General features: G+C 40.5%; 1 protein-coding gene across 23 annotated transcripts in view; it reads right to left on the reverse strand.

Annotated features, from left to right (window-relative positions):
- The window catches only part of CADPS2 (calcium dependent secretion activator 2), a 540,930-nt gene that overhangs the window by 335,936 nt on the left and 179,699 nt on the right, over positions 1–25,295 (reverse strand). For 22 of the 23 annotated variants that reach the window (XM_045052669.1, XM_045052676.1, XM_045052666.1 and 19 more), the window contains exon 3: positions 12,766–13,098. The exons of the other annotated variant lie outside the window; for it this stretch is intronic. In XM_045052669.1, the coding sequence (XP_044908604.1) occupies positions 12,766–13,098 (333 nt within the window). The remainder of the gene's footprint in view (positions 1–12,765; positions 13,099–25,295) is intronic. 23 annotated transcript variants of the gene reach the window in all.

Raw genomic sequence — 25,295 nt, forward strand, 5'->3', positions numbered from 1 at the left:
TATAAAAACCAAAAAGTTGCTCTAACCATCTACCAAAAGGAGCAGGTGTTAAATTCTCTGGGCCACACATTTCTATAAATCCAAAAATAATAAACAAGAAGAAAGTCTGGTGCTATGAGCTTGGCACACAGTAAGTTGCCAACAAATTTAATAAAACGATTCAACGCACTATATAGAAGGGATTTCTTGAATATGTAAATGTTTTATGTTACTGCCTAATCCCCTAAAGAATTTACTGTTAATTCCATTTTCTTGCCTTCTTGGTTCCTCTCTTAATCCACTCCAAGACAGTCAAGAGTGCCTTCTACCATGACAAATACAAGGGTCACTCCATTTTCCTCTTACCTGACCTCTGAGAAGCTTGTGGCATAAACCCTCTCCTTCTCTGACGGGTATTCTCTTGGCTTCCCTGATACCACATGCTATGGTTTCCCTCCTACTTCCCTGGCTATTCGTCTTTTGTGCAGCCTCTGAATCCTGGTGTCCACAGGATTCTTTTCTGGGCCCTTTTACTTCTTGAGCTCGAGACTGTCCTAAAATGATCTCATAGTGGCCTCTGGCTTCAAATATTAACTTTATCTAAATGATTCCCAAATCTGTATCTCCAACCAGACCACTCACTGGCATTTCAGATTTGCACATCCATCTACCACCTGCCTTTTCCATGTGGACATTTAGTATTTTGTTTTCAGCATGTATAAAACAGAACTCCTCTGATTTCCCCCCAACCCTTTTCCCTCCCCAAGATGTTGCTCCTTGAGAAGAGGGAACAGCATATATTGAAAGCCTAGAACAGTGCTGGACTAGAGTAGGTACAATGATGAAAGAAAACCCTAATCAAAGATGCCTCATCAGACCATGGTTAACATAAACATTGAATCAGGTAAACATTAACAAATGGGAAGATAGCCATTAAAGCATAGGATCTTTCCTACAAAAAGAAAGGGAGAGGAATAGGCAGTCTTAATCAAAGTTCTAGAAAATGGTATGTCTTAAGTTATAGACCCAAGTTGACTCCTAGCTTCTGCCTGCATTCCCAGACTTCTTTGTCCCTTTCCTTGCAAACAGGTGTTCCAGTGTTCTGACTCAAGGCCAAGTTCCCAAGTATGCGAGGAAGCCAGCAGGACTGTGAAGCACAATACAGGGGATGGATCTAAGAGGATCCGACAACAGACTCCTAGGTCAAAGCCAGTAGTCTAGGAACTTCACAAGCAACAGAGATAAAACAGGACCACAGCAGGGCAAGGAGCAGAGCATGGAGATTACTTGAAGGATTAACACGTAGGTCCCTGACCCACTTCTGTTTTTTTGTTTTTTGAAAATTTTTTTAATCTTTATTTATTTTTGAGAGAGAGACAGCATGTGAGCAGGGGAGGAGCAGACAGAGAGACAGAGAGAGAGAGAGTCCGAAGCAGGCTCCAGGCTGTCAGCACAGAGCCTGACACGGGGCTCGAACTCACCAACTGTGAGATCATGACCCGAGCCGAAATTGGACACTCAACAGACTGAGCCACCCAGGAGCCCCTACCCACTTCTGTTTTAATAATGCTGCAATATGCCCACAGGTTGGGTGAGGCACGATATTGACCACTGGCAATCTATTTTTTAGGCCACGGAGAAAAAGCTTTGCAGAATCCCACCTTGCTCCTGTCATTTCTTTTCTTCCAGCCTAGCTCCAGAAGAGCTAATAAATTCTAAGGTCTTCCAGCTAGCAGTTAAAGACCCTTAATATCCAAGTCCTTTTTAGCCTCATGTCCTCTACTCCAGCAATACACACAACATACCTTCCTAACAAATTCCAAGCCTTTTCACTCTCCTTGTGCCTTTGTAAATGTTATTTTCCACCTACCTGTCGGTCAAATTTCTACCCATCTTCTAAAATTCAGGAATTTGTGCCTTCTTAGAACCTTCATTAAAGCTACAAAGGAAAATAGGTTTTCCACACTGCCCAAACACTCCTCTTCCTGAGCACAATGGTAGACTGTTCTCAGACAGTTCTCAAGCTGTTTCTATGGTTTGAGCTCACCATGGCATTAAGTCCTCGATGGGCAGTCAGGCCAGGGGTCCCCAACCATACTGGACATCTTCATCAGCGTAACGTAGAAGGCTTTTTAAAACCAGACAGCGGGCCCCATTTCTGTGGTTTGTTTCACTTAGTCTGAGGTGGGGCCGAGGCATTGAGTGGTTTTTAAAGCTCCTTAGATCATTCTAATGCGCAGCCAGGATGGAGAACTAGAGAAAGCTGTGCCAATTAACCCATGTCAAATTAAAATACAGTCACACACATGCCCACGTTGTGCAGTATACATAGCCTCAGGATCACACTTTTTAACTATACCATTACGTTTTCTTTATAGATCTGTCCCCTGACCATATGCAGATACCTTGAAAAAATCAAATTTTGTCATTTTTGTATTCTCCCTGACATTTGTAGATACCTCATTTTAATTTCCATAGAATATTTTCATGAACAATCATGAAAAAGACACAATTACTTATTATACTTGAAACAGTATATATGATCCTTTTTTATGAAGAGTTGAGAACAGGTCTTGAAATATATTAGCAAAAATACACCTCCACCCTGGCTCAACTATTACTACTACAAAGATGCCTGATCTCTGAAGATTTGTACTCTCTTATTTAAAAAAATGGAAAAGTTAATATCTTAATTTGTATAGGCTAGATCTGGGTAAAGAAAACCCTAAAATAAATGCAAGGAATGTCTGAAGGTAGCCTATATTTGTTATCTAGTGAGATTTGGGAAAAAGCAAAGTAAAACATTTTTGGGAGAAATCTTATTTAGGCATATTCTTATGTAGCTCTCTTACAGATGGGCCAAAGGTAAAAAAACAAAATAATGCACAGTTGAATGAAGCAAAACTTATTGATAAAACCTAAAATTTGGTTTAATATATTAGAAATGTATTCACAATTAAAATTTTTAATTTTTAGAGAGAAAACTGATTTAATGTTAATCAGATATTCAAATTCATTGAAATGAAATCAGAGTCCTCTAATTCATATCATGACACCTTCATTTTAAAAAGTGAACATGGGGGTGCCTGGGTGGCGCAGTCGGTTAAGCGTCCGACTTCAGCCAGGTCACGATCTCGCGGTCCGGGAGTTCGAGCCCCGCGTCAGGCTCTGGGCTGATGGCTCAGAGCCTGGAGCCTGTTTCCGATTCTGTGTCTCCCTCTCTCTCTGCCCCTCCCCTGTTCATGCTCTGTCTCTCTCTGTCCCAAAAATAAATAAACGTTGAAAAAAAAATTTAAAAAAAAGTGAACATGTACATAAATATTATGGCCATTCCAATTATAATTACAGAGTTTGAAAAACCGGAGACTATAAAATCAACTCATTTTTAAAGTCTTAAGCTTCTTGAGGCATCTTAGAACATAACTGCCATTTAATGACATTTACTTCAACATTTTCCTCAAGCATTTTGAGGATTTGAAAGATACACCCTGCAAATGGTCATTTCTACAGCTTTATTGTCTAATTTTGAAAATGATTTTTGTTATCAAATGTAACTGCCTCTGTAGGGTGTGCTTTTATTTTTGCCAAAGCAGATAAATTATATTAAACAAGAAGTATTATCAAATCACACAGCACTAGTGGAGAAGAAAAGAGGGTAGTGGTGCAAGGCAGATACCAATTTCCTAGGAGTATTCACATTCCTCGCTCTTCCATTTGCCGTTGACATTCTGAATGCAGGTCTTCCAAGGCAAGACTCACAATGAGAGGAGCAAAGAACCTCGCAACTGCCTAGATTTGCCCATTTCCTTAAAACTCTTAAACTCAAGCGCTTCAACTCCAAAGCTAAAATCCCAGAGAAAAGGTATCATAGACCTGAATGCTACTTTCTAACCATTTGTGAATCATTCCCACTTGTCCCTTAAAATTTACAACAGTTCTGTAGTATCACTTAGAGTTCTTGCAGTCTTCAGAATATAAGAGATCTGGGGCAGAGGAATATTTAGAGAGGAAGATTTCATTCAACTTTGCTTTGACCCTTGGATAATATGGATGAATCACTTTCTTCAGTTAATGTAATGGGATTATGCAAGATCAATGAAGGTTGCCTTAGGCAGAAAAGATAGGATTTGGATAGCTGTAAAACTCCCTTACTAATTCTCTTAAAATACAAATAAAGAAGTAAAAGAACTAGTGTTCATTTAGTACTATGACCCCACCACACCAACTCTGGTCATCTAGGGTTGGATTGTTCTCCACAGTGTGCAACACCCCTACCTACATCGGCCAATGTCCTCTCAAACCACAGCCCCTCTCTTCCTTATACTCCAGCAGCAACAAAGACTTGCAGTTCCCCTTAATGCCATGCCTTTTTGGATACTCTACACTTACTCATCCTTCCTTGCATAATTCTTTTTTAGCAATTTATTCTGGTATCTTCATGACACTCCTCCAATACTGTATTTTTTTCAATCTCAAGAACACAGAGCCAGGAACTCACCACATCACTGCGGCATTTACAACAGGGCCTTGTCTTTTTTTTTTTTTTTTTTTTTTTTTTTTTTTTATCTAGTTATAACTAGGTCTGGTCTCTGTGTTCCTATCATTCAATACAGTGCTTGGCACATACTTTTTCACTACATATATTTCTAACATTGAATAGGGAAAGGGCTAACATTAGGCAGGGAAAGATCAGGGAACTTCAGGGAGGCAGAATGTGGCTGCAAGTGGGAGGCTGAAGAAGCAGTAGTGGCAGCAGAGTTTGGGGAAGAAGAGAAGATAAACGTGTTCTGGACCCTCCTGGGCTAGTGCCACACATCAAGTCTCACAAACTTTCTGTTAAGGTCCCAATAAAAAGGGACAAAAATCCTTGGTGGCTATGCGGTCAGAACCCCTCTCACTCTTGAGAGCTTTATACTTGCCCTCGCTAAACTCTATCACTTTGCTCACTCTCTACTGTCCGTGAGATTCATTCTTCGACTCCACGAGACAAGAGCCAGCACCTCTCCTCCCCCGCATCACCCCCCAAACAGGATAATGCAGACTATCGATTTGAACGTAATCTATTATCCTGTCATATTTTAAAATAAACTATAATAAGCCTACTTCTGTTCAAAGGAAGCTGATTACTAGTACCATTTCAATAACCACATTTTCGTTAAAAATACATGAAATGGGGTATCTGGGTGGTTCAGTCAGTTAAGCGTCTGGCTTCAGCTCAGGTCACACGATCTCACAGCAACTGGGGAGTTCAAGCCTCACGTTGGGCTCTGTGCTGACAGATCACAGCCTGGATGGAGCCTGCTTCAGATTCTGTGTCTCCCTCCTCTGCCCCTTCCCCGCTCATACTGTCTCTCAAAAATAAACATTAAAAGATTTTTTAATAAAATAGGTGACAAAATTCTTACTTGAGATTATAAAATATATACCTTTAATAACTGTTTTCTCTAAAAGTATAACTATATTTACCTGAAATTCACTATATTTCCTTAAAACTATTCTGAAATTAAACTTTCCACCAGCAGATTGTCTTTCAGACCTGTTACTTTACTGCACCTCTAATAAATCATGGCTAACAAATTCAGATTCTCATACTGTTATGTTGCTCATTTTAGAATGAGCTCTTTTTAATATTTGGTTCTGTAAATGTGCAATACACAGGACTCTCAAACCAAAGAATCCAAAATGTGACATTTTTTAACATTTATTCATTTTTGAGGGAGAGCAAGTGGGGGAGGGCCAGAGAGAGAGGGTGACACAGACTCCGAAGCAGGCTCCAGGCTCTGAGCTGTCAGCACAGAGCCCAACGCAGGGCTCGAACTCACGAACCACGAGATCATGACCTGAGCTGAAGTTGGATGCTTAACTGAGCCATCCAGGAGCCCCTGACAGATAGCTTTAATAGCACAATAGCTAATCTATGAAATACATGGATTGTTCTTATTCTTTTGTATTTTTTGTTAACATGTAATAATTTTTCTTTCAATTATCCTTAGCTTTATCATTTAAATGCAGTATCTTTCAGGTAGGCTCCCGTTGGCATCAGGCTGCAGTTCTGGCACCGTTCCCTTCACATTCCTGTTCTTTCTCAAGTCCCAGGGACAGACTGGCTGTCACCATCATGCGCATCTTAACAGAACAGATCTCTATCCTGAGCTTCTGACCCTGAAGCAAGCACACATCTTTGAGATTTCCTAGGGAACCACTACCAGCAAAAACAAGGGACCAGCTAAGGGTAAACAAATACAGAAGAGTTACAGTTAGTAAGTTTTAAAGCCTTTTCTGAGATGCCAGAGAAAGTGGAATACATTTCACTGACCTATACCTGGAGCCAGGTTCCAAGAGCTCAGCTGGCTTCAGGTCCTCTCTCCGCTCCCCCGAGCCCTGCTCCACTATTCCTCTTCTCAGAATATTCCTTTCCTTAGTAAAGGATGGACTATCATCTGTGTTTTCTATCACCTTTTCTTTTTAAACTTCTGTTGAAAGGCAATGGAAGAACATAGAAGATCCATATGCCCTAGAGAAAGAAAAAAAAATCTCACCTGTTTTCTTAACCCTCTATTTTCATCACTGTGTTGATTTCATAAAATGATTGTTACTCCAAAGTAAGGCTCTTTCTTTATGTACGAGTATTATTTGTAATTTGTTTTCAAGTCAATCAAAAAATAATCCAAAAGTATTTCAAACCCCAGAGCCAAAAAAAGGAATTGTAGTTTCCCCTCGGACATGTGTAGAGAATGGAAGTCATCACTCCCATTCTTAAAATTAAGAGCTGCATAAACTGAAAATCAAGGACTTTTTTTGGACTTCTCAGAGAACTATGGTTGCAGGGCAAACCACTAACCCAAAACCTAGAGACACAATCAAAACCAGAGAGGCACAACACAGAAAGCAGAAGTCTATGGAGGCCATAAAGCGTAGGACTACTTACTTGGCTAGTAATCTGGACAAATCACTAAAAGCTGAGTGAAGAGAGTGAGAAAATCCTGGGGCTGCAGTCAGAGGGGACTCCCACAATCTACTGGCCTTTACTTCCAGTAACCCCACCAAGTTCTCATGGTAGGGATCTAAGAAAGATCCCCATGTGGACCTGGCAGGAAGAGGGGAAGAAAAGCCACTGTTAAACCTCCCAGATTCTTCTACCTAACAAAGAGGGATGGACTTTGCCAAAAGGAAACGGGAAAAAATTATCCCAACTGGAGACAAAGAAGGATACCCTCTGCAGCCTTCTGATGTCTTCTACAGGGTGTGTGTGTGGGGGGGGGGACATCTGAGGGAACAGGAGACATGGCTTCAAGGAAACAGACTGGGGATGCTTTAGGCAAGAAGAGGAATAGGCACATGTTGGGGAGGGAAGTGATCTCTTAGACAAGGGACAGAAGCACTTGTGAAGGCTACAGCCCTGAGACCTAGGCCCACCAAAAGTCCAAGATTCAGTCAGACTGTAGAACAGTCCCTACTCCCCAACATCACTCCAGTGTCACAGCAGAGTACCACAGCTAACAGAGATGCAAGACAGACTCTTTCTGAACAGAAATACTTAGGGAAGTCTAAAGTCAAATCTTGTACCTATGGTTACAATGAACATTAAACACAGCCTAACTTCCAGTCAGATTACTGTAAACCCCCACACTAAAGGAAAATATATCTCAGTTCTTATTATCTGATACAACAGGTCTGGCTTTCAACAAAAAAATACAAAGCATGCCAAAAAAGAAAAAGAAACACAGTCTGGAAAGACAAAGGAAGCATTCCAACTGGATTTAGGGGTGACAGAGATGTTACACTTTAAGAAAGTTTAACTATTGTTAATATGTTAAAGGCTCTAATGGAAAAAGTCAGAAACATTCAGGAATAGATGGGTAATGTAAACAAGGAGATGAGAACCCTCAAGAAAGACTCAAAAGGAAATGCTAGCAATCAAGAACATTAGCAGAAATGAACAGTGCCTTTGATGGGCTCATCAGTAGACCTGATGATTTTGAGAGAATCCCTGAACTTGAAGAAAAGTCAACATAAATTTCCAAATCTCAAAAGCAAAGAGAAAAAAAAACTCAAAAATTTTAAACACCCAACCAAACAAAATGAATACCCAAAAACTGTGGAGAACAATAATCAAAGAGGAGTGACAAACAGAACTAGAGTTCCAGAAGAAGGGGAGAATGGGACAGAAGGAAAATCTGAAGTAATCATGGCCGAGAATTTTCCAAATTTAATGACAAACACCAACCCACAGATCCAGAAAGCTCAGAGAATGCCAAGCAAGAGAAATATCATAAAGCCTATACTTAGGCATATCATATTCAAACTGTAGGAAACTAAGAAAAAAACACTCAAGTCACAAGAGCTTCAGACTTCTCATCAGAAAGCATGCAAGCAAGAAACTTGTGAAGTGAAACCTTTAGAATGTTGAAATAGAAAAAAGAACTAGCTGATAATCCTATATCCAATGAAATTATCCTTTAAACATGAAGGGAAAAAAAGACGTTCTCACACACAAAAACTGAAGGAACTAATCACCAATAGTCCTCCCTTACAAGAAATGTGAGAAGAAAGAGAAGGAAAAAGACACCAGTCAGAAACCTGCGTCTGCATGAAGAAAGAGGGTCAGGAGAAGGAATGAATGAAGGTAAAAATGGATATATTTTTTTAACTTTTTCTTATTTTCTTATTCTCAATACCCAAATGTTAGCTATTTAAAGCAATAATAGTAACAATGTGCTGGGTGATAACAACATCAAGGAAATGAAGGACAGAAAGGTCAGCGAAATAAATGACAGACATCCTAAGGGATAGTAAGCAGGAATTGGGAATTCTTTATCATGGGACAACTGTACTACACTTGAGGCCCTTATAATGTTACTTGAATGTAGACCTCCGAGTGTTTTGAAATGTAGGTTGTAAACTCTAGAGCAACCACTAACCAAGCCCTAAACAAGTTTTAAAAAAATAGTACATCAAAAGGAAATCCCATAAAACGGAATCCCATGAAGCATTCAATTCAAATGAGAGAAGGCAAAATGGGTGGGGAAGGGGACAAAGGACAAATTCAAGGAAGTGACACTTACAAATTGAGACTGTAGAATTTCAACAAACCAGGTATTTTTTGCATCTATAATAGTTCCTTATTTTTTTTAACATTTATTCATTTTTGAGACAGAGAGAGAGCATAAATGGGGGAAGGTCAGAGAGAGGGAGACACAGAATCTGAAACAGGCTCTAGGCTCTGAGCTGTCAGCACAGAGCCCGACGCAGGGCTCGAACTCATGGACCGCGAGATCATGACCTGAGCCGAAGTCGGATGCCCAACCAACTGAGCCACCCAGGCGCCCCTATAATAGTTCCTTATTATTGAAATTTTAGTTAGCTAACATATAGTTCAATATTGATTTCAGGAGTAGAATCCAGTGATTCTTCACTTACATGTAACACCCAGTGATCATCACAAGTGCCCTACTTAGTATCCATCACCCATCTAGCCCATCCCCCACCCACCTCCCTCCATCAACCCTCAGTTTGTTCTCTATCCTTAAAGAGTCTCTTGTGGTTTCCCTCTCTTCTCTTCCCCCTCCCATACATTCATCTGTTTTAAGTTCAACCTAAGTGAAATCATATGGTATTTGTCTTTCTCTGACCTATTTCGCTTAGCATAATACATTCTAGCTCCATCCACGTCACTGAAAATTGCCAAGATTTTGTTAATTTTTGAGAGGGAGAGGGAGGCATGTAAGGAGAGGGAGGGAGAGGGGAGGAGAGGGGAAGAGAGAAAGAGAGAGCACATAAGTGAGCGCACACAAGCTGGGGAGGGGCAGAGAGAGGGAGACACCGAATCTGAAGCAGGCTCCAGGCTCTGAGCTGTCAGTGCAGAGCCAAAGGCAGGGCTAGAACTCACGAACTGAGTTCATGACCTAAGCTGAAGTTGGACACTCAAATAACTGAGCCAGCCAGGTGCCTCAAGATTTCATTCTTTTGGATGGCTGAATAATATTTCATTGCATGTGTTCATGCGTGCGTATGTCTACATCTTCTTTATCCATTCATCAGTCAATGGACATTTGGGCTCTCTCCATAGTTTAGCTCAGCTATTGCGGATAATGCTACTATAAACATTGGGGTGCATGTACCCCTTCGAATCTGTATTTTTGTGTCCTTTGGGTAAATACCTATCAGTGCTGGATCGAGGGTAGATCTGTTTTTAACTTTTTAAGAAACCTCATATTGTTCTCCAGAGTGGCTGTACCACTTTGCATTCCCACAAACAATGCAAAATGGTCCCCCCCCCCCCTTTCTCCACATTCTTGCCAACACCTGATGTTTCCTGTGCTGTTAATTTTATAGCCATTCTGACAGGGGTGAGAAATCAAACTCCATCATGGGTTTGATTTCTATTTCCCTGATGAGTGATGATGAGCATCTTTTCATCTGTCTTTAGGCAATCTGGATGTCTTCTTTGTAAAAGTGTCTGTTCATGTCTTCTGTCCATTTCTTAATTGGGTTGTTTTTTGGGTCCTCAGTTTAATAAGTTCTTTATAGATTTTGGACACTAACCCTCTATCAGATGTGTCATTTGCAAGTATCTTCACCCATTCTGTAGACTGCCTTTTAGTGGTGTATTGTTTCCTTCGCTGTACAGAAGCTTTTTATCTTGATGAAGTCCCAATAATTCATGTTTGCCTTTGTTTCCCTCGCCTTCGGTGACAGGTCTAGTAAGAAGTTGCTGCAGCTGAGATCAAAGAGGATGCTGCCTATGTTCTCCTTTGGGATTTTATGGTTTCCTGTCTCATATTTAGGTCTTTCATCCATTTTGAATTTATTTTTGTGCATAATGTAAGAAAGTGGTCCAGTTTCACTCTTCTGAATGTCGTTGTCCCCTTGCAATTGTATTAACAGGATACCTAGGAATAAACTAACCAAAGAGGTCAAAGACCTGTACTCTGAAAACTAAAACACCTGTGAAAGAAACTGAAGAGGATACAAAGAAATGGAAGGGCATTCAATGCTCATGAACTATCTATACTACCCAAAGCAACCTACACATTTAATGCAATTCCTATCCAAATACCAACAGCATTTTTCACAGAGCTAGAACAAGCCTAAAATTTGTACGAGACCACAGAATACCCCGAATGACCAAAGCAATCCTGAAAAAGAAAAAAAGTGGATTTCATGCTATATTACAAAATTGTAGTCATCAAGACAGTATGGTACTGGCACAAAAATAGACCTATAGATCAAAGGAACAGAATGGAAAACAATATCACTTGAAACATGAACAGTCTAAACACATCCATTGAAAGACAATGTCTGACTGGATTAAAAGAGAAAAAGCCAAGAGGCAATTTTATGCTGTCTACAAAAAAAAACCCACTTTAAGCATAGGGAATCAGATTGGTTAGCAGTAAACAGAGAAAGACACCAGGCTAACTCTAATCAAAAGAAAGCTGGAGTAGTCATATTAGTTTAAGACAAAGCAGACTTCAAAATAAGAAAATTATCAGAAATAGAGGGATTTTTATATAATTATAAAGGAATTACTTACATAAAAAGATACAACACTGTTATTTAAAAAAATAAACTGATAGGTTCACAGAAATTTTATGACCCTCTAACACCAGTATAAATTCCAATGCATTTGTAATAATTCATTTTAGAGGTCTATCTGCTCTATTAGACTTCAACATATGGAGATATGGAGAATACTTTCTTTTGCTCAGCTTGGTTTCTCCCACACCTAACTCAATAAATATCTACCAAATATGTGATTATGGATTTCATTAAGTCATGCTCATCAATTTAACTGTACAAGTGGGCTACTGTTTCATTAAAAATACAAAGATCTTTTAAAACAGATTTTGGTTTTACTGTCATCCTCCTCTATTAACAAATAACCATCCGGTTTGATAACAGTGAAAAACAATTATGAATGCATAAGTTGTTCATAGTTAAGATGCTACATTGCTTTACTATTAACTGTCAATTTATTCATTTGAATTGATCCACAAGTTCGTAATGCAAATGATACACACAGAACACAGAAACTGAGATTTCTGAAAAGATGAAAAACGTGAATGTATGATTATAGCAGTACAACTCTTCATGAATGCATGAATTTCAAAATGCTGAATTTTGTCAATGTGAATTGTATTTTAAAGCATAGTTAAATAATTTATACCACTAAAACAAGCAAACAAAATGCACATATGAAATGACTACATTATTAGACAAATCACAGGGTCCAAAGATGAAAGGTGCGGTATATATTTTATTCCATTTTTCCCCTGTATGGTTACAAATAACATCTGAAGAGAAAAAATACTTTTAATTTGGTCATCTCTTAATTACATAGTTCAGCAATATCTTCATTTCTATATGGATGGGTTAAAGAAAAAAGTTTGAAATTTCAATTACTTCCATAAAACTCAAAAGACCAGCATATCTTTATGAAAAAATTATTTTGCACTCAGGAATACCTGTTTATTTTAAATCGCCCAACTTCTTCAGATAACAGATTATTTTCACTTTTGTACTTGGGGCATGCCCTATATATACCCAATAGGTGAAAATCTGATGTCCTCAAATAGGATGCATGGGAACAACTACTCACGGGATAAAAGGTTCTCCATCAAATGCATCTTTCAAAGTTTCTTTCAAATACCACTACTCAATTTACTAAAATTCATTTCCACTCAACTCTTCAGCCAACTGATTATAAAACATACATTTTCACAGGTTTTTAAACATTTGATGTGCCTTCTGAGACAGGGGCAATAGGAAATATGGACCACTTACCTGACATGCATTATAAAGGAGTTGGTGTTCTAGTTTTTTAATACCCAGAATCTGCTGGAACATCTCATAGAGTTGTTCCTTGCTCAGAATCAGTTCAGACACAGCACTTAGGGCCATTCTGTTGGACTGTTTGCACAAGTCTTCTTCACCTCTGTAAATGGCATCATATTTGGCTATCCATGAACTGAGCACTGTCTCTTTGCTCAAGCCATCAATTTCTGGCAGACTCCGCACACGTTTTTCTATGTTTTTCTTAAACACCTCTCTGAAGTCATTAGCAGAACATCCTCCACTCTGAACCATTCTTGCCACTCGGTCACTCTTCAGAAAAACCTAGAAGACACAAAAAAACAAACCAAAAAACCATTTACAACTGGGCAAGAACACTTGCTTTTAGCCATCTATTCAGAATGAGGACAAATATTCTACAATGATTAAAAATGTTTTCTAGCACATGGTAACTAATAACATAATGGAGGACCCAAATCTTCTAAAATGACAAAACGTTTACAAGAGGCAGTAATGAATGGTGAGAAATCTATAACATGAGCCAACCCGAACTACATGCACCTCTACCGGAAGGTCCTAGGCATCTCTGCAACTGAATTTTTTCAGAGTTAAGTAGGTAACTGGAGACATCAACTCAGCGTTTTTATCTGTACTTAAGGGTTTAGGCTAGGTTTTTAAGCGGGGAGAGGAGTTCCAATTATTTGAGTCAGGATCTTAAGTCCAATAGTGTGGTAAGTCTAGTATCCAAATCAATACTTAGCATGTATAACTGTTAAACAAAACTGCCCCACAACTGGGGATTAGGGTATAACCTTCCACAACCCTGACTTGACTAGTCCACCAACTTCTCCCACATGTCTCATAGCTGGTAAAAATGCATGACAGAAAAGCAAATTCTCTAAGAAGCATCTAGCAGTCTGCTAATACCAGGTTAAGAAATAAAATACAAAGACAATGAGGGGGAGGGGGAGAGTGGGACAGAGAGAGGGAGAGAGAGAGAAAAGGAGAGGAATGTTCATGAAACAGGAAGAAATGGGCCTTACTGTGCAACAACTCACACTTGGCCTTAAGCATCTCCTTTCTTCTAAGTTACAGACCCCAAAATGAGCAAATATCAGTCAAGATTCAAATACCAATTTTCTCATCAATAGTCCTAAGAATCCACTATGAATCAGGTAAGACTGATTTTATTCCTTCTTTTCCTATAATGACAAATTCTTCCCAAAGAGCATGTAGGATTATTCAGTGCAGTCCCAGGAGTTTCATCTGTGAAGCTTATGAAACAAAAATCCCTGTTAACTTTTACCCAAAGAACTGGCACCCCAAGTTATGAGCCCACTACTTAGACTAGGTAGGCTCTTGTCTGTCTGCATGTCAGTAAGCAGGACACACATTCCATATAAACTGACCTCACTAGTTCCATTGACTGTCACCTAACTCCAAACCTTTCTCCAACATTTTATTTTTCTCCTTTTAAAGTCGTTCACACAAAATATGTATTCCTATCTTTGCTCACTGGCCAGAAGATTCCTGATTCTTCAAACATTTTGGTCGACTAATGTACTGAAATAGGGGTTGTAAACTCTGTATTAAGCAAACATTTAAGACCTACACACAACGCTTCCTCTTTACCAGCTGTGGCTCAGTTATTACGTAAAATACGCTTATTTTCTAGGTTTCTAAGCTGCAACTAATTCTTAAGTGACAGATGTAACAATAATGCCTTTATTTTACGCAGATCAATGAAAATGAAGACATTTAATGATGTACCTTGTCCAAGAATACTATTAACAACTTCGATACACATGGGAGTGCCTTCATCTCCTTTCTAATCTTCATCTAACTGCACAACTCTCACTAGGCACTAGAATTCAAGATAAATTACATTTATGTATTTTTTCTAACTCCTGTGATACAGGTATATTGTTAAATGGGGACATAGATAAGCTCAGTGGTCAAAGTAGTCAATTTATTGCTCTTCTGTGCTACCCTTCCAGTACCCTGCCTGTGTCAGCCAGCACCACTTTACAGGAAGAGGGCTCTTCCTTCTGGTTCTCTTCTCATACCTGGAGGCATGTGGTACCAACCCCTGGACAGCTTCTCCCCAGGCCTGAGTGTGACTTCCCAGTGCACCACCCCCACTGGCAGATTTCCAGTGACTTCCGCAGTGCAGCACCTCAGAAGGCAGACCCCCTCCCACCCCTGAGTCCCACTAGTGTGGTGCTTCAGTGAAATGTCTCTGCCATGCAGGACATGCCCCATCATCTCCGACGAGGACCGGATCCCAGCCTTTGAGAGGCAGGGAGTGGAACCCTTCCCAGATTTGTTCCTTCCCCAGGTGCTGTGCCCCCATATTTTTCAGCTTTCCTTACCCATGGTAACCAATCTCTCATTGATTTAATTGTCCCTGCTCAATTGTGCGCTTTCTGTCTCCAGACTGCACCCTGATCTAGAAATACTGAAATGCTGTAAGTAACATTATTTCTATGGGAGATTATTTGGAGTTGAGACAAACAACTTTTAAAAATTTGGTAGCTGTGTGTATAGCTGGAAACAGCAAGATATTTTTAATGTGCAAAATAAATACCTTAGGACTGGCTTCAGAAGAGCTTTTAATTACTTGGTATTTGATACTTTAAGTTGGCAGGCATTTTATGTTTTCTCAACTTCTCCTGCCTAACACAGTGCTAAATTCTACCAAGGAACACGACAATGTTTTTGAAGCAAGGATAATAAGGAGTCTCTGGAGTCTTAACTACCCTATAAAACCATAGGTGAAGCCATACTAACTCAGTCAAAATACGTGTTATTTATACATATTTACTAGATAACCACCTGTGAGGCATTTTGCTAAGTACTGAGGGGACACAAGAGTGAATGGGCCAGAGACCCTGCCCTCAAAGCTCACACAACCAGAGAGAGACAGGATAAATAATCAAATAAAAGCAAGAACTGCAGCCTATGCAAGGGGGCAGGAGGTAGGGGGGAGAAAAGGAAAGGAACTCCATTGTCTGGGGACAAGGTTGAGGACAAAGAAGGCACAAAACAAAGACAGGAACCTGTAATTTGAATGACCTGTGGGTTAAAGGAGAAAAGGGAGAATAAAATACATTTCAGGAAAACAAAAGAAATAAAAGCATAAAGGCATAAGACAGCATGGTCTTCTGAGGGTAACGTCAGAATTTTCATACTGCAGAAGCATTACATGTAAGGGTAAGGGGAGCCAAAGTTGTGCCAAGCAGACCAACAGAGCCCAGATGGCAAAATGCACTGTGCGCCAAGCAAGGGATCTGGGCTCTGAGGACAGAGAGCCAATGACGGCAGGGTGACCCAGGTATTGAAATGTTGACAAGCAGGAGTTACGCTAACCACTGGTAGCAGCATCAAAGACATGACGATAGAACAAAACAGAGATCAGGTAATCAGTTACCATACAAGTACAGTAGACCAGGTGAAAACAGGAAGGGCTTGATCTAGGGCAAAGGTCATTAACTAGAGAACTAGGGAGAGGCAAGAGGGAGTTAAAAGACAGAATTAACATGTGTTACAAATTATAGAATTTGGAAAGGCAGGAAAAGTTCTAGAGGGTGCCTGGAATCCATTAACCAAAAATAAAGAGTGAGGGAATACAGATGGAACAACGTGTGTGTGTGTGTGTGTGTGTGTGTGTGTGTGTGTGTGTGTGTGTGTGTGTAGTGTTTGTATATGGCGGTGGTGTCAGGAGGGGTCATGGATTATTTTAGTTTTGGCAGAAGTCAGCTTTGAAGACAAAGTAAACTAAAAACAAAAAGTGAAGAAAAAACTCTTAAATACCTACATTTAAACAGTTGGCAAAAGAACTGGATCCAAGAAAGGGGGCAGCATCAGAGAAGAAAAGGCAAGATATGATCTGTTTGCTATCCAGAGGGGAGATCATCTCAAGAGAAAAAGAATTAAATGCCACAAGAGAAGGCAACTAAATTTAGACTAGGTTTTTTAATTAAGAAGAGTCTTTATCACCAGAGGTCACCTTTGACAGAGAAGAGTTCATGGTGTGGAAGAGAGAGGGAGCCAACGTGTAGGAGAGAAAGGGGGGACAAGTTGTAAAACTTAAGACAGCAAATATAAACTCTCCTTTTAGGAAGCACGAATACAAAGGGAAACGAGAAAAGAGGGAGAAGCTGGACTGGGAAATTGCCGTTAGGCAATGAGGGAGACAAACAAGTCAGTAAAGAGGCAGTTTAAGGTATGGATGACAGAAAATAATGATGGTCTGTCACTTCTGAGATCTGTTGACAGAAGACCATGGCATACTGTCCCTCTCTCCCAACATTTGCGCTGGGGAAGCAAGCTGCTAGGAGGCAAAGAAAGGAGGCCCTCAGTGAACTAGGTCACCAAGAAGCACACAAGTGTTCTGGACAGCAAATTCTTTAGTCCCAATTGAGCCATGAGATAATGGCTGTCTCAGCCGACAGCTGGATTGCAACTTCACGAGAGACCCTAGACGGAAACATCAGCTAAGCTACACCCTGATTCCTTACACTGGGGTATTGTGAAATGATATGTACACATTTATCACTTTAAGCTGCTAAATTTTAAGATGATTTGTTAGACAGCAAATACACTCACATGGGTTACTATATTAACTTCATTTGGGTCTCGGTTATATCACTTTCTGAGAAGAAGTGCCCCCTCAGCCCCCTTTTAATTTGCCATTCTCACCCTCATATCTTGCTCTAGTCTTCTTCTTAGTACAGAGCACCTTGTATGTATTTGTCTCCCCAAAAAGAAAGCAAACACCACTGGAGCAGACAGACACTTGGTTTTGTTTGCTGGTGAATCCAGGGCCTGATACAGAGCCTGTCCTATAATAGGAGCTCAATAAAGATTTGTTGAAAAAAGTACTATCTATGGACATTGAACACTCTAAAGCTAAAGAAGAGGATTACATAGGTATCCAGCTCACAGATTTCCTGAGATATGGATGTCTGTGTGAGAGGAGCCATGAAATGGATAAACACTAAAAAGCTGAAAGATTTGTGGTATAGTGGAAAAGAATGCATTCCAGAAGGCAAGAGAGATTTTGCATGAGGAAGGAAAAGCCGTGATCTGAAAGCAGGGGGAAGGGACAGCCCTCCCCTGATCCCAGGCATAGGGAAAGGAAGACCTACCATGATACCATGGCTGCTTTTCCGTTCTGTGTCCTCCTCTGGGATCCCATGCTGACCAGTATCAGTTAGGTCTGGGTAGTCCACTTTGCACACGCTCCCAATTCTGACACCATCACAAAAAGGGATCCACCAAACTCTTCAAATATCACTCAAGCTTCAGACATAGCTAATACCAACCAAAAGCTCTCCTTACACATGAAGTCTAGGGTGCCAGTGGGACAAGTCTCAAACAGAATGCATAACTTTCCCTATTGTTTGCTATATCTGCTTCAGTGAACATCAGATACCTACTTCCTGCCTTGAGACCTGGAAAGCATTCTCAAAACCTCCATCTCTTCCATGTTTATTTCCCTACAACTTGTCACTAAACCCTGCTGATCCCACCCCCTAAATTCCTCTCAAATCCTTCTTTTCCTCTTCCTGTGCCCACAAAAGTTGTTTATGCACCTCACTCTGTCTCAACTAGCTAAAAGCAAGTTCTTTTTTTTTTTTGAAAGCACACAAGTGAGCACAAGTGGGGGAGGAGCAGAAGGAGGAGAATCCCAAGCAGACCCCACATTCAGTCTAGAGTCCAACACAAGGCTCAATCTCACAATCGTGAGATCATGGCCTGACCTGAAATCAAGAGTCAGACGCTTCCCTAAGCCACCAGGCACCCCAGAGTGCCTGGAACTGGCTTTCCTACCTCCGTTTTCCTGAAAGCCACCCAAATGATTCTCATTTTCCCAACTTATTCCCTTCACTGGCATCAAACTAGTATTTTTTTTTTTTACTCTGTTATTTCAATCCTCCTCCAGCTTACAAATTCTTCACTGGCTCCAAACTACCACTCTGGCTTCATTACAAGGCATATTCTCTGTCTCTCTCTAGCTCGCTCGCTCAGTCTCCATGCTCCAGTCCCACTGGTCTCTCCAAAACTTCACACTGTCCATCTGACCATCATCTAATTATCTCTTAGTAATGCTTCAGATCCCCACTCCATTAACCCTTTTTTAAATACGAAATTTATTGTCAAATTGGTTTCCATACAACACCCAGTGCTCATCCCAACAGATGCCCTCCTCAATGCCCATCACCCACCCTTCCCACCCTCCCATTCCCCATCAACCCTCAGTTTATTCTCAGATTTTAAGAGTCTCTTATGGTTTGGCTCCCTCCCTCTCTTTTTTACCCTTCCCCTCCCCCATGGTCTTCTGTTCAGTTTCTCAGCATCCACATAAGAGTGAAAACATATGGTATCTGTCCTTCTCTGTATGACTTATTTCACTTAGCATCACACTCTCCAGTTCCATCCATGTTGCTGCAAATGGCAAGATTTCATTCTTTCTCATTGCCACGTAGTATTCCATTGTGTGTATAAACCACAATTTCTTTATCCATTTATCAGTTGATGGACAGTTAGGCTCTTTCCATAATTTGGCTATTGTTGAAAGTACTGCTATAAACATTGGGGTACAAGTGCCCCTATGCATCAGCACTCCTCGATCCCTTGGGTAAATTCCTAGCAGTGCTATTGCTGGGTCATAGGGTAGGTCTATTTTTAATTTTTTGAGGAACCTCCACACTGTTTTCCAGAGTGGCTGCACCAGTTTGCATTCCCACCAACAGTGCAAGAGGGTTCCCATTTCTCCACATCCTCTCCAGCATCTATAGTCTCCTGATTTGTTCATTTTAGCCACTCTGACTGGCATGAGGTGGTATCTGAGTGTGGTTTTGAGTTGTATTTCCCTGATGAGGAGCGACGTTGAGCATCTTTTCATGTGCCTGTTGGCCATCTGGATGCCTTCTTTAGAGAAGTGTCTATTCATGTTTTCTGCCCATTTCTTCACTGGATTATTTGTTTTTCGGGTGTGGAGTTTGGTGAGCTCTTTATAGATTTTGGATACTAGCCCTTTGATATGTCATTTGCAAATATCTTTTCCCATTCCATTGGTTGCCTTTTAGTTTTGTTGATTGTTTCCTTTGCAGTGCAGAAGCTTTTTATCTTTGTGAGGTCCCAATAGTTCACTTTTGCTTTTAATTCCCTTGCCTTTGGAGATGTGTCAAGTAAGAAGTTGCTGTGGCTGAGGTGAGAGAGGTTTTTTCCTTTCTCCTCTAGGGTCTTGATGGGTTTCCTGTCCATGAAAGACCCCGAATAGCCAAAGTAATATTGAAGACGACGACCAAAGTGGGAGGCACCACAATCCCAGACTTTAGCCTCTACTACAAAGATGTAATCATCAAGACAGCAGGATATTGGCACAATTAACCCTTCTTTACTGATTCCTTCCCCAATCGCCTTGAATCAGCCCGATCTGGCGGTGTTTGCATGTAATCCTAGCACCTTTTTCCTTTACAGTACTTAGCACTTTGTCACTGTGATAATTCAGTGAAGGTTATATTGTCATCTTATTCTTTAACTCAGTAAAAAGTTCCAAAGCCAAAGATGATGTCGTTCAGTACTGTATCTGTAGCACCTACCACCAGGCCAAGTACGGAGCATGCACTTAGAAAATATCCATGAAATGAATAAATGAGGATGGTTTGGATGATTATTTCCCCATCCATGCACTTGCATAACTTAAATAACCACTAAGGTTTAGTAATTTTCAATTATATGCTTAACTTAAAATATGGAGCTTGTCCACATGAATGGGACAGAAAAACATCTCTGTTTAAAATGTTTAAAACACTGTTTGGGGGCACCTGTTAAGCATCCGACTTCAGCTCAGGTCATGATCGCACACAGCTTGTGAGTTCGAGCCCCGTGTCGGGCTCTGTGCTGACAGCTTGGAGCCTGGAGCTTGCTTCGGATTCTGTGCCTCCCTCTCTCTCTCTCTTTGCCCCAACTCACTTGCATTCTGTCTCTCTCTCAAAAATAAACATTAAAAAAAAACTTTAAAAACACTGTTTAAAAACAATGTCTAGGGGCACCTGGGTGGCTCAGTCAGCTGAGCATCTGACTCTTGACTCTGGCTCAGGTCATGATCTCACAGTTCATGAGTTTGAGCCCTGTGTTGGGCTCCAGGCTGACAGTAGAGCCTGCCTGGGATTCTCACTCTCCACCCCCTGCCCTGTTGGCGTGCGCATGCATTCTCTCAAAATAAACTTTAGGGGCCATGGGTGGCTCAGTCAGTTAAGTGTCTGACTTTGGCTCAGGTCATGATCTCACAGTTCATGAGTTTGAGCCCTGTGCTGACAGCTCTCCGAGCCTGGAGCCCACTTCAAATTCTGTGTCTCCCTTTCTCTCTGCCCCACCCCTGCTCACACAGGTGCTTGTGCGCATGCACTATCTCAAAAAAAAAAAAAAAAATTAAAAAGTCTTAATGACAATCTACTGTAATCACAGATAGTTTTTAAAGATTTTTCAGATGTTATAAATTATGGAACAATGATGGATTTAGTCCCATTAGATATAAACTATCTTAATCTTCTAACCTTTCACAGTAACAATCGTCAAGTCAAAGGCAGGTAAAGGGTGGCCACATGAAGAGGCTGGTTCTAGGAACTGGCCTCCAAGCCTTGGGTGCACACACGCCAGCTTTCTGGTCAGAGCCCCAGGATCCTCCATAAAATTATGCCTGGGGTACATTGAATAGTGTGTCATTATTGGTGCTAAAGCAGTGATGGGAACTTGGTATATCAGCAAACCCACTGATGAGCAGATATTCTGTCTCCCTAGAGCTCTTTACACATTATCTTCTTTTGTCCCCACAATCACCCTCCCTGGGCCTTTATTATCTTTCTCTTTTACAGATTAAGCGTTCTAGACTGTGAAGTTAAGTGACTGGCCTAAGGCCACATATTGAGAGAAGAGACCAATGGAATCTAAAAGCAACATTCCTTCACCTACTCTTCTCACTTCCCCACTCCTATCAAGGGTTCACCCCTGATAGGCATATATATTCTGATGGGTGCTGGTCAACACTATGGGAATTACCAATCAGTGACCTTTATGTGAAAATGCCACTGAACACACCCTACCAACTCAGTGTGGGAGTCAGGTACCTCATATCAAACCAGAACATACCGTGTAGTCACGTCTTCTCCACATTTTAACAAGTTATACCACATATGGGGGCCCGCTGAGCACCACCAACGGCCACCCTTTCCATTCAGCTGCTCAGTTTATATACCAAAGAAGTCACTGAATACCTTCATGTCATGGAGAATAACAATTGAAATGTGATGACTACAATAGTAAGCTCTGTCTGCAAAAGGTAAGTCTGCTCAGCTGTCCAAATAAAACTTCAAATACACGTTTCCACAGAAGCACTTATTGTTCAGCCATTGCTTTTGATCTGATCCATGCATCGCTTCTCTGATTCAGAAGGATCGTATAATGACAAGAAAAACATTATGTGTGTGCCAAATCATTGTGGCTATCTATGAGATGGTTCCTGGGAAAGCTGCCAGCAGGTGTCCAGCCAGGAAAAACATGGAGAAAGTACAAGAGCCCCACTTATAAGAGACGCCCTTTTCTCCTTAATGGAAACTACTTCTAATTCCCATAATGGAGGCTGTGCACAGAGAAACGGTGACTGTTTTTAAAACCTATTTTTCAGGTGTTATCAATTCATGTAGCTTAACAGTGATGAATTTCGTCCCACTATATATCAATTTCTAGTTTTCCAGTATCAACGCCAGCATCTATCAGGTCACTTCACATGCCCAGAGCCAGTCAATAGGTTCCCTACTGGCTGTACTGTGCCAGTCTCTTCATCCATCTGGGTATCCCACAAGCTTCCTTTACAGTCTTCTCTTCTTCCTGTCAGAAGAATGTATTTTCTTTTCTAATAAAGGGAACGCTTGTTTAGCACAATCCTCTACAAGTTCCCTCCCCCATACCTCACCCATTTCTCCCATAAATATTTTATCAAAACATACTAACTACTGGGCAATGTGCTCAATGTTGGGAATGTACTACTGAGAAAAAGGCAAGAGTCTGCTGCCTTCACAGAACTTACACTAGAGAAAACCAAACAAAATGATGGCAGCTAGGTGAAAATACTGGGAATTTCTGGAGCCACGAGAGTTTATAACAAGGTTCTGAACCTATTTGAGGAGGTCACAGAAGATTCCCTGAGGTGGTGATTGGAGATATGAAAATGGAGAGGAATTTGTTTGGAAAGAGGGGAGACCAAGGGATAGTAGACGGGGGAACACAACTGATCTAAGTGGGTTTGAAAAGGCTCCTTAGAATCAGTGAAGGGACAGGGCATCTAGTGAATGAGAAGAGGCTAGAGAGGAGGGACAGGCTTCCTAAGCCCTGGAATGTACCTGGTCTTTATCCCAAGAGAACACAGAACGCCTTCCAAACATTTAAGTCCGGGAGTCACATGATTAAAAAAGCATTTTGAAAATAGCTAGAACACATTCTAGGGTTTTAGATATACTAACCTTCACAATACAAAGTACATGCTAGCATCTACTTTAAAGGTGTAAAAAAGAAAAAGAAAAAAAAGAAAATAAAGCAGAGGGGTAAAGAAACATGCCCCAGGTCACACATCCAGATTGCCGAAGGGTCAAAGTTGAAGCTCTGAGGGTCTCACTTGAGATCCCTCCTCATCCCCCACCCTATAATAAAATTTGGGGATCTATCAACTTATGGTTAATGAAACTGAGCTACAGAATTGGGTGGATGAAGAGAATTGGGAGGTACGGAATTTTCTCCTGTTACTGTCCACCCTCCTTTGTGAAGCTTCCCACGGCCTTGATGCCGCCTCTTCATTGTGAGCCTTCTTAGGGCTTCCCCATCCTCTCTTAAGGAACGGAACCTAACCTGTTCTCATGCTGCAGCAAATTCTGTACAGCAATCCCTGTATCTTTCCCCTGCTTAGACTATGAACTTCATTAGAGCTGTACCTTTAAAGCCTCTGTAGGATCTGGTATCATTCAACACTCAAATTTTAAAGGAAATCATGAGTCCTCATAGTAGCAAGGAATTTGGGAAAGTTACTGAATCCAAAAGATGGTTTTCCCTAATTCAATGTAAAGACATGTAGATTGCAAAGTAATTTTAGTAAAGCTATATTCACTCCAATATTTTGATAGAAATCATAGGTACAACAAGTCACTTACTTGTAATACAATGTTATTAACAGTAAATTGTGAATCAATTTTTTGTTGTGGTTAATGATCCTTCTTGACAAAAATAATAAAGCTGTAGTTGACTTCGGGGGGTTTTCTTTTGTTTGTTTTTACTGATCCATGAATTCTAACAGTTTGGAAACCACTAATTTAACCAATCCCATTCCCTTATCAAATGTGAAAATATAACTTAACAATGATAGCAAACCATCTCTTACTTGAAAAATTGGGTGATAACTTTAAACCTCTATCCTTAAACTAGAAAGCAGGTATTCTCAAATGACCCTTTTGTTATAACTCACCTAAAGCCCTTAGAGCAAATCTGAACCCCCTAAACTACTAAAGTCTTCTTGCATTGTCCTATAGTTCGATTGAGGGGAACTTATATCCAGATGAACATAAAGGTGATTGGAAAAATACGAAGCTTTTTGGAAAAACATATACATGCTATTTCTATTGTCAACATTACAAAGTTTTTATAAAGTTTTTCTTGTAATATCAGCCAATAGCAGATCCTTCAGTTTTCTTTACAAGTATTTTTCAGCTTAAGAATGTCCTTTAAACTTCCTTAAACCAATGGCAAACTTTCCTTAACCCTGTAACTAGAGAGGCTGAAGCTGAAAAAAGTCACCAACCCACTCACTTTAAGTTCCATACACACGGAACCAAAATCACTGGGTACTAGCTGGGATTCCAATCTCCAGACTGGGATGGTTTAGGGTTCAAAGAAAAAAAACCTCATGTTCGCAGTGGAAAAGCAAGCCATGACATAGAAAATGTGAATTTCTACAGTATTTTTCTATACAAATAGAGTGAAAAAAGATGCCACCCTCTCTGCACCCATCTCCTCGCTCTTGTTTCAATGTTTCATGGTACCATAGAAACTGTTAAGTTTCTGGGTTGAGCTACTTTGTTCTGTTTTACAAAGATGTCCCCCCCCCCCCACTCATGATTATGATACAGAAAAAAAGAATACTAAACAGTGGATTACTTTTGGAGTCTCATAGTACCTAACGTTCAATAAATCCTTTATTGTATGGAACAAAGAACGTGCTCAGTCCTCTTCTTCTACAATAGTCCAGCATCAATTCTCTAATTCTGTTCACCTCATCCTCCATTTCTGTGTCACTCTCCTTTTGTCGGCTGGAAAATAATGTAACAAAAAGGGAATCAGCCCTGGGTGTTCCAGGTGTGACACAAGCTGAGAACATGCAATGTTCTGGGTCAGTTTCCCCGCTGGTGGAATAGGGGTAACGGCCTTCTTCAATACGTTTTCATTTATTATATAATATAGTAATGTAT

Source organism: Felis catus, chromosome A2, assembly GCF_018350175.1.
Source record: "Felis catus isolate Fca126 chromosome A2, F.catus_Fca126_mat1.0, whole genome shotgun sequence".
Taxonomy (NCBI): Eukaryota; Metazoa; Chordata; class Mammalia; order Carnivora; family Felidae; genus Felis; species Felis catus.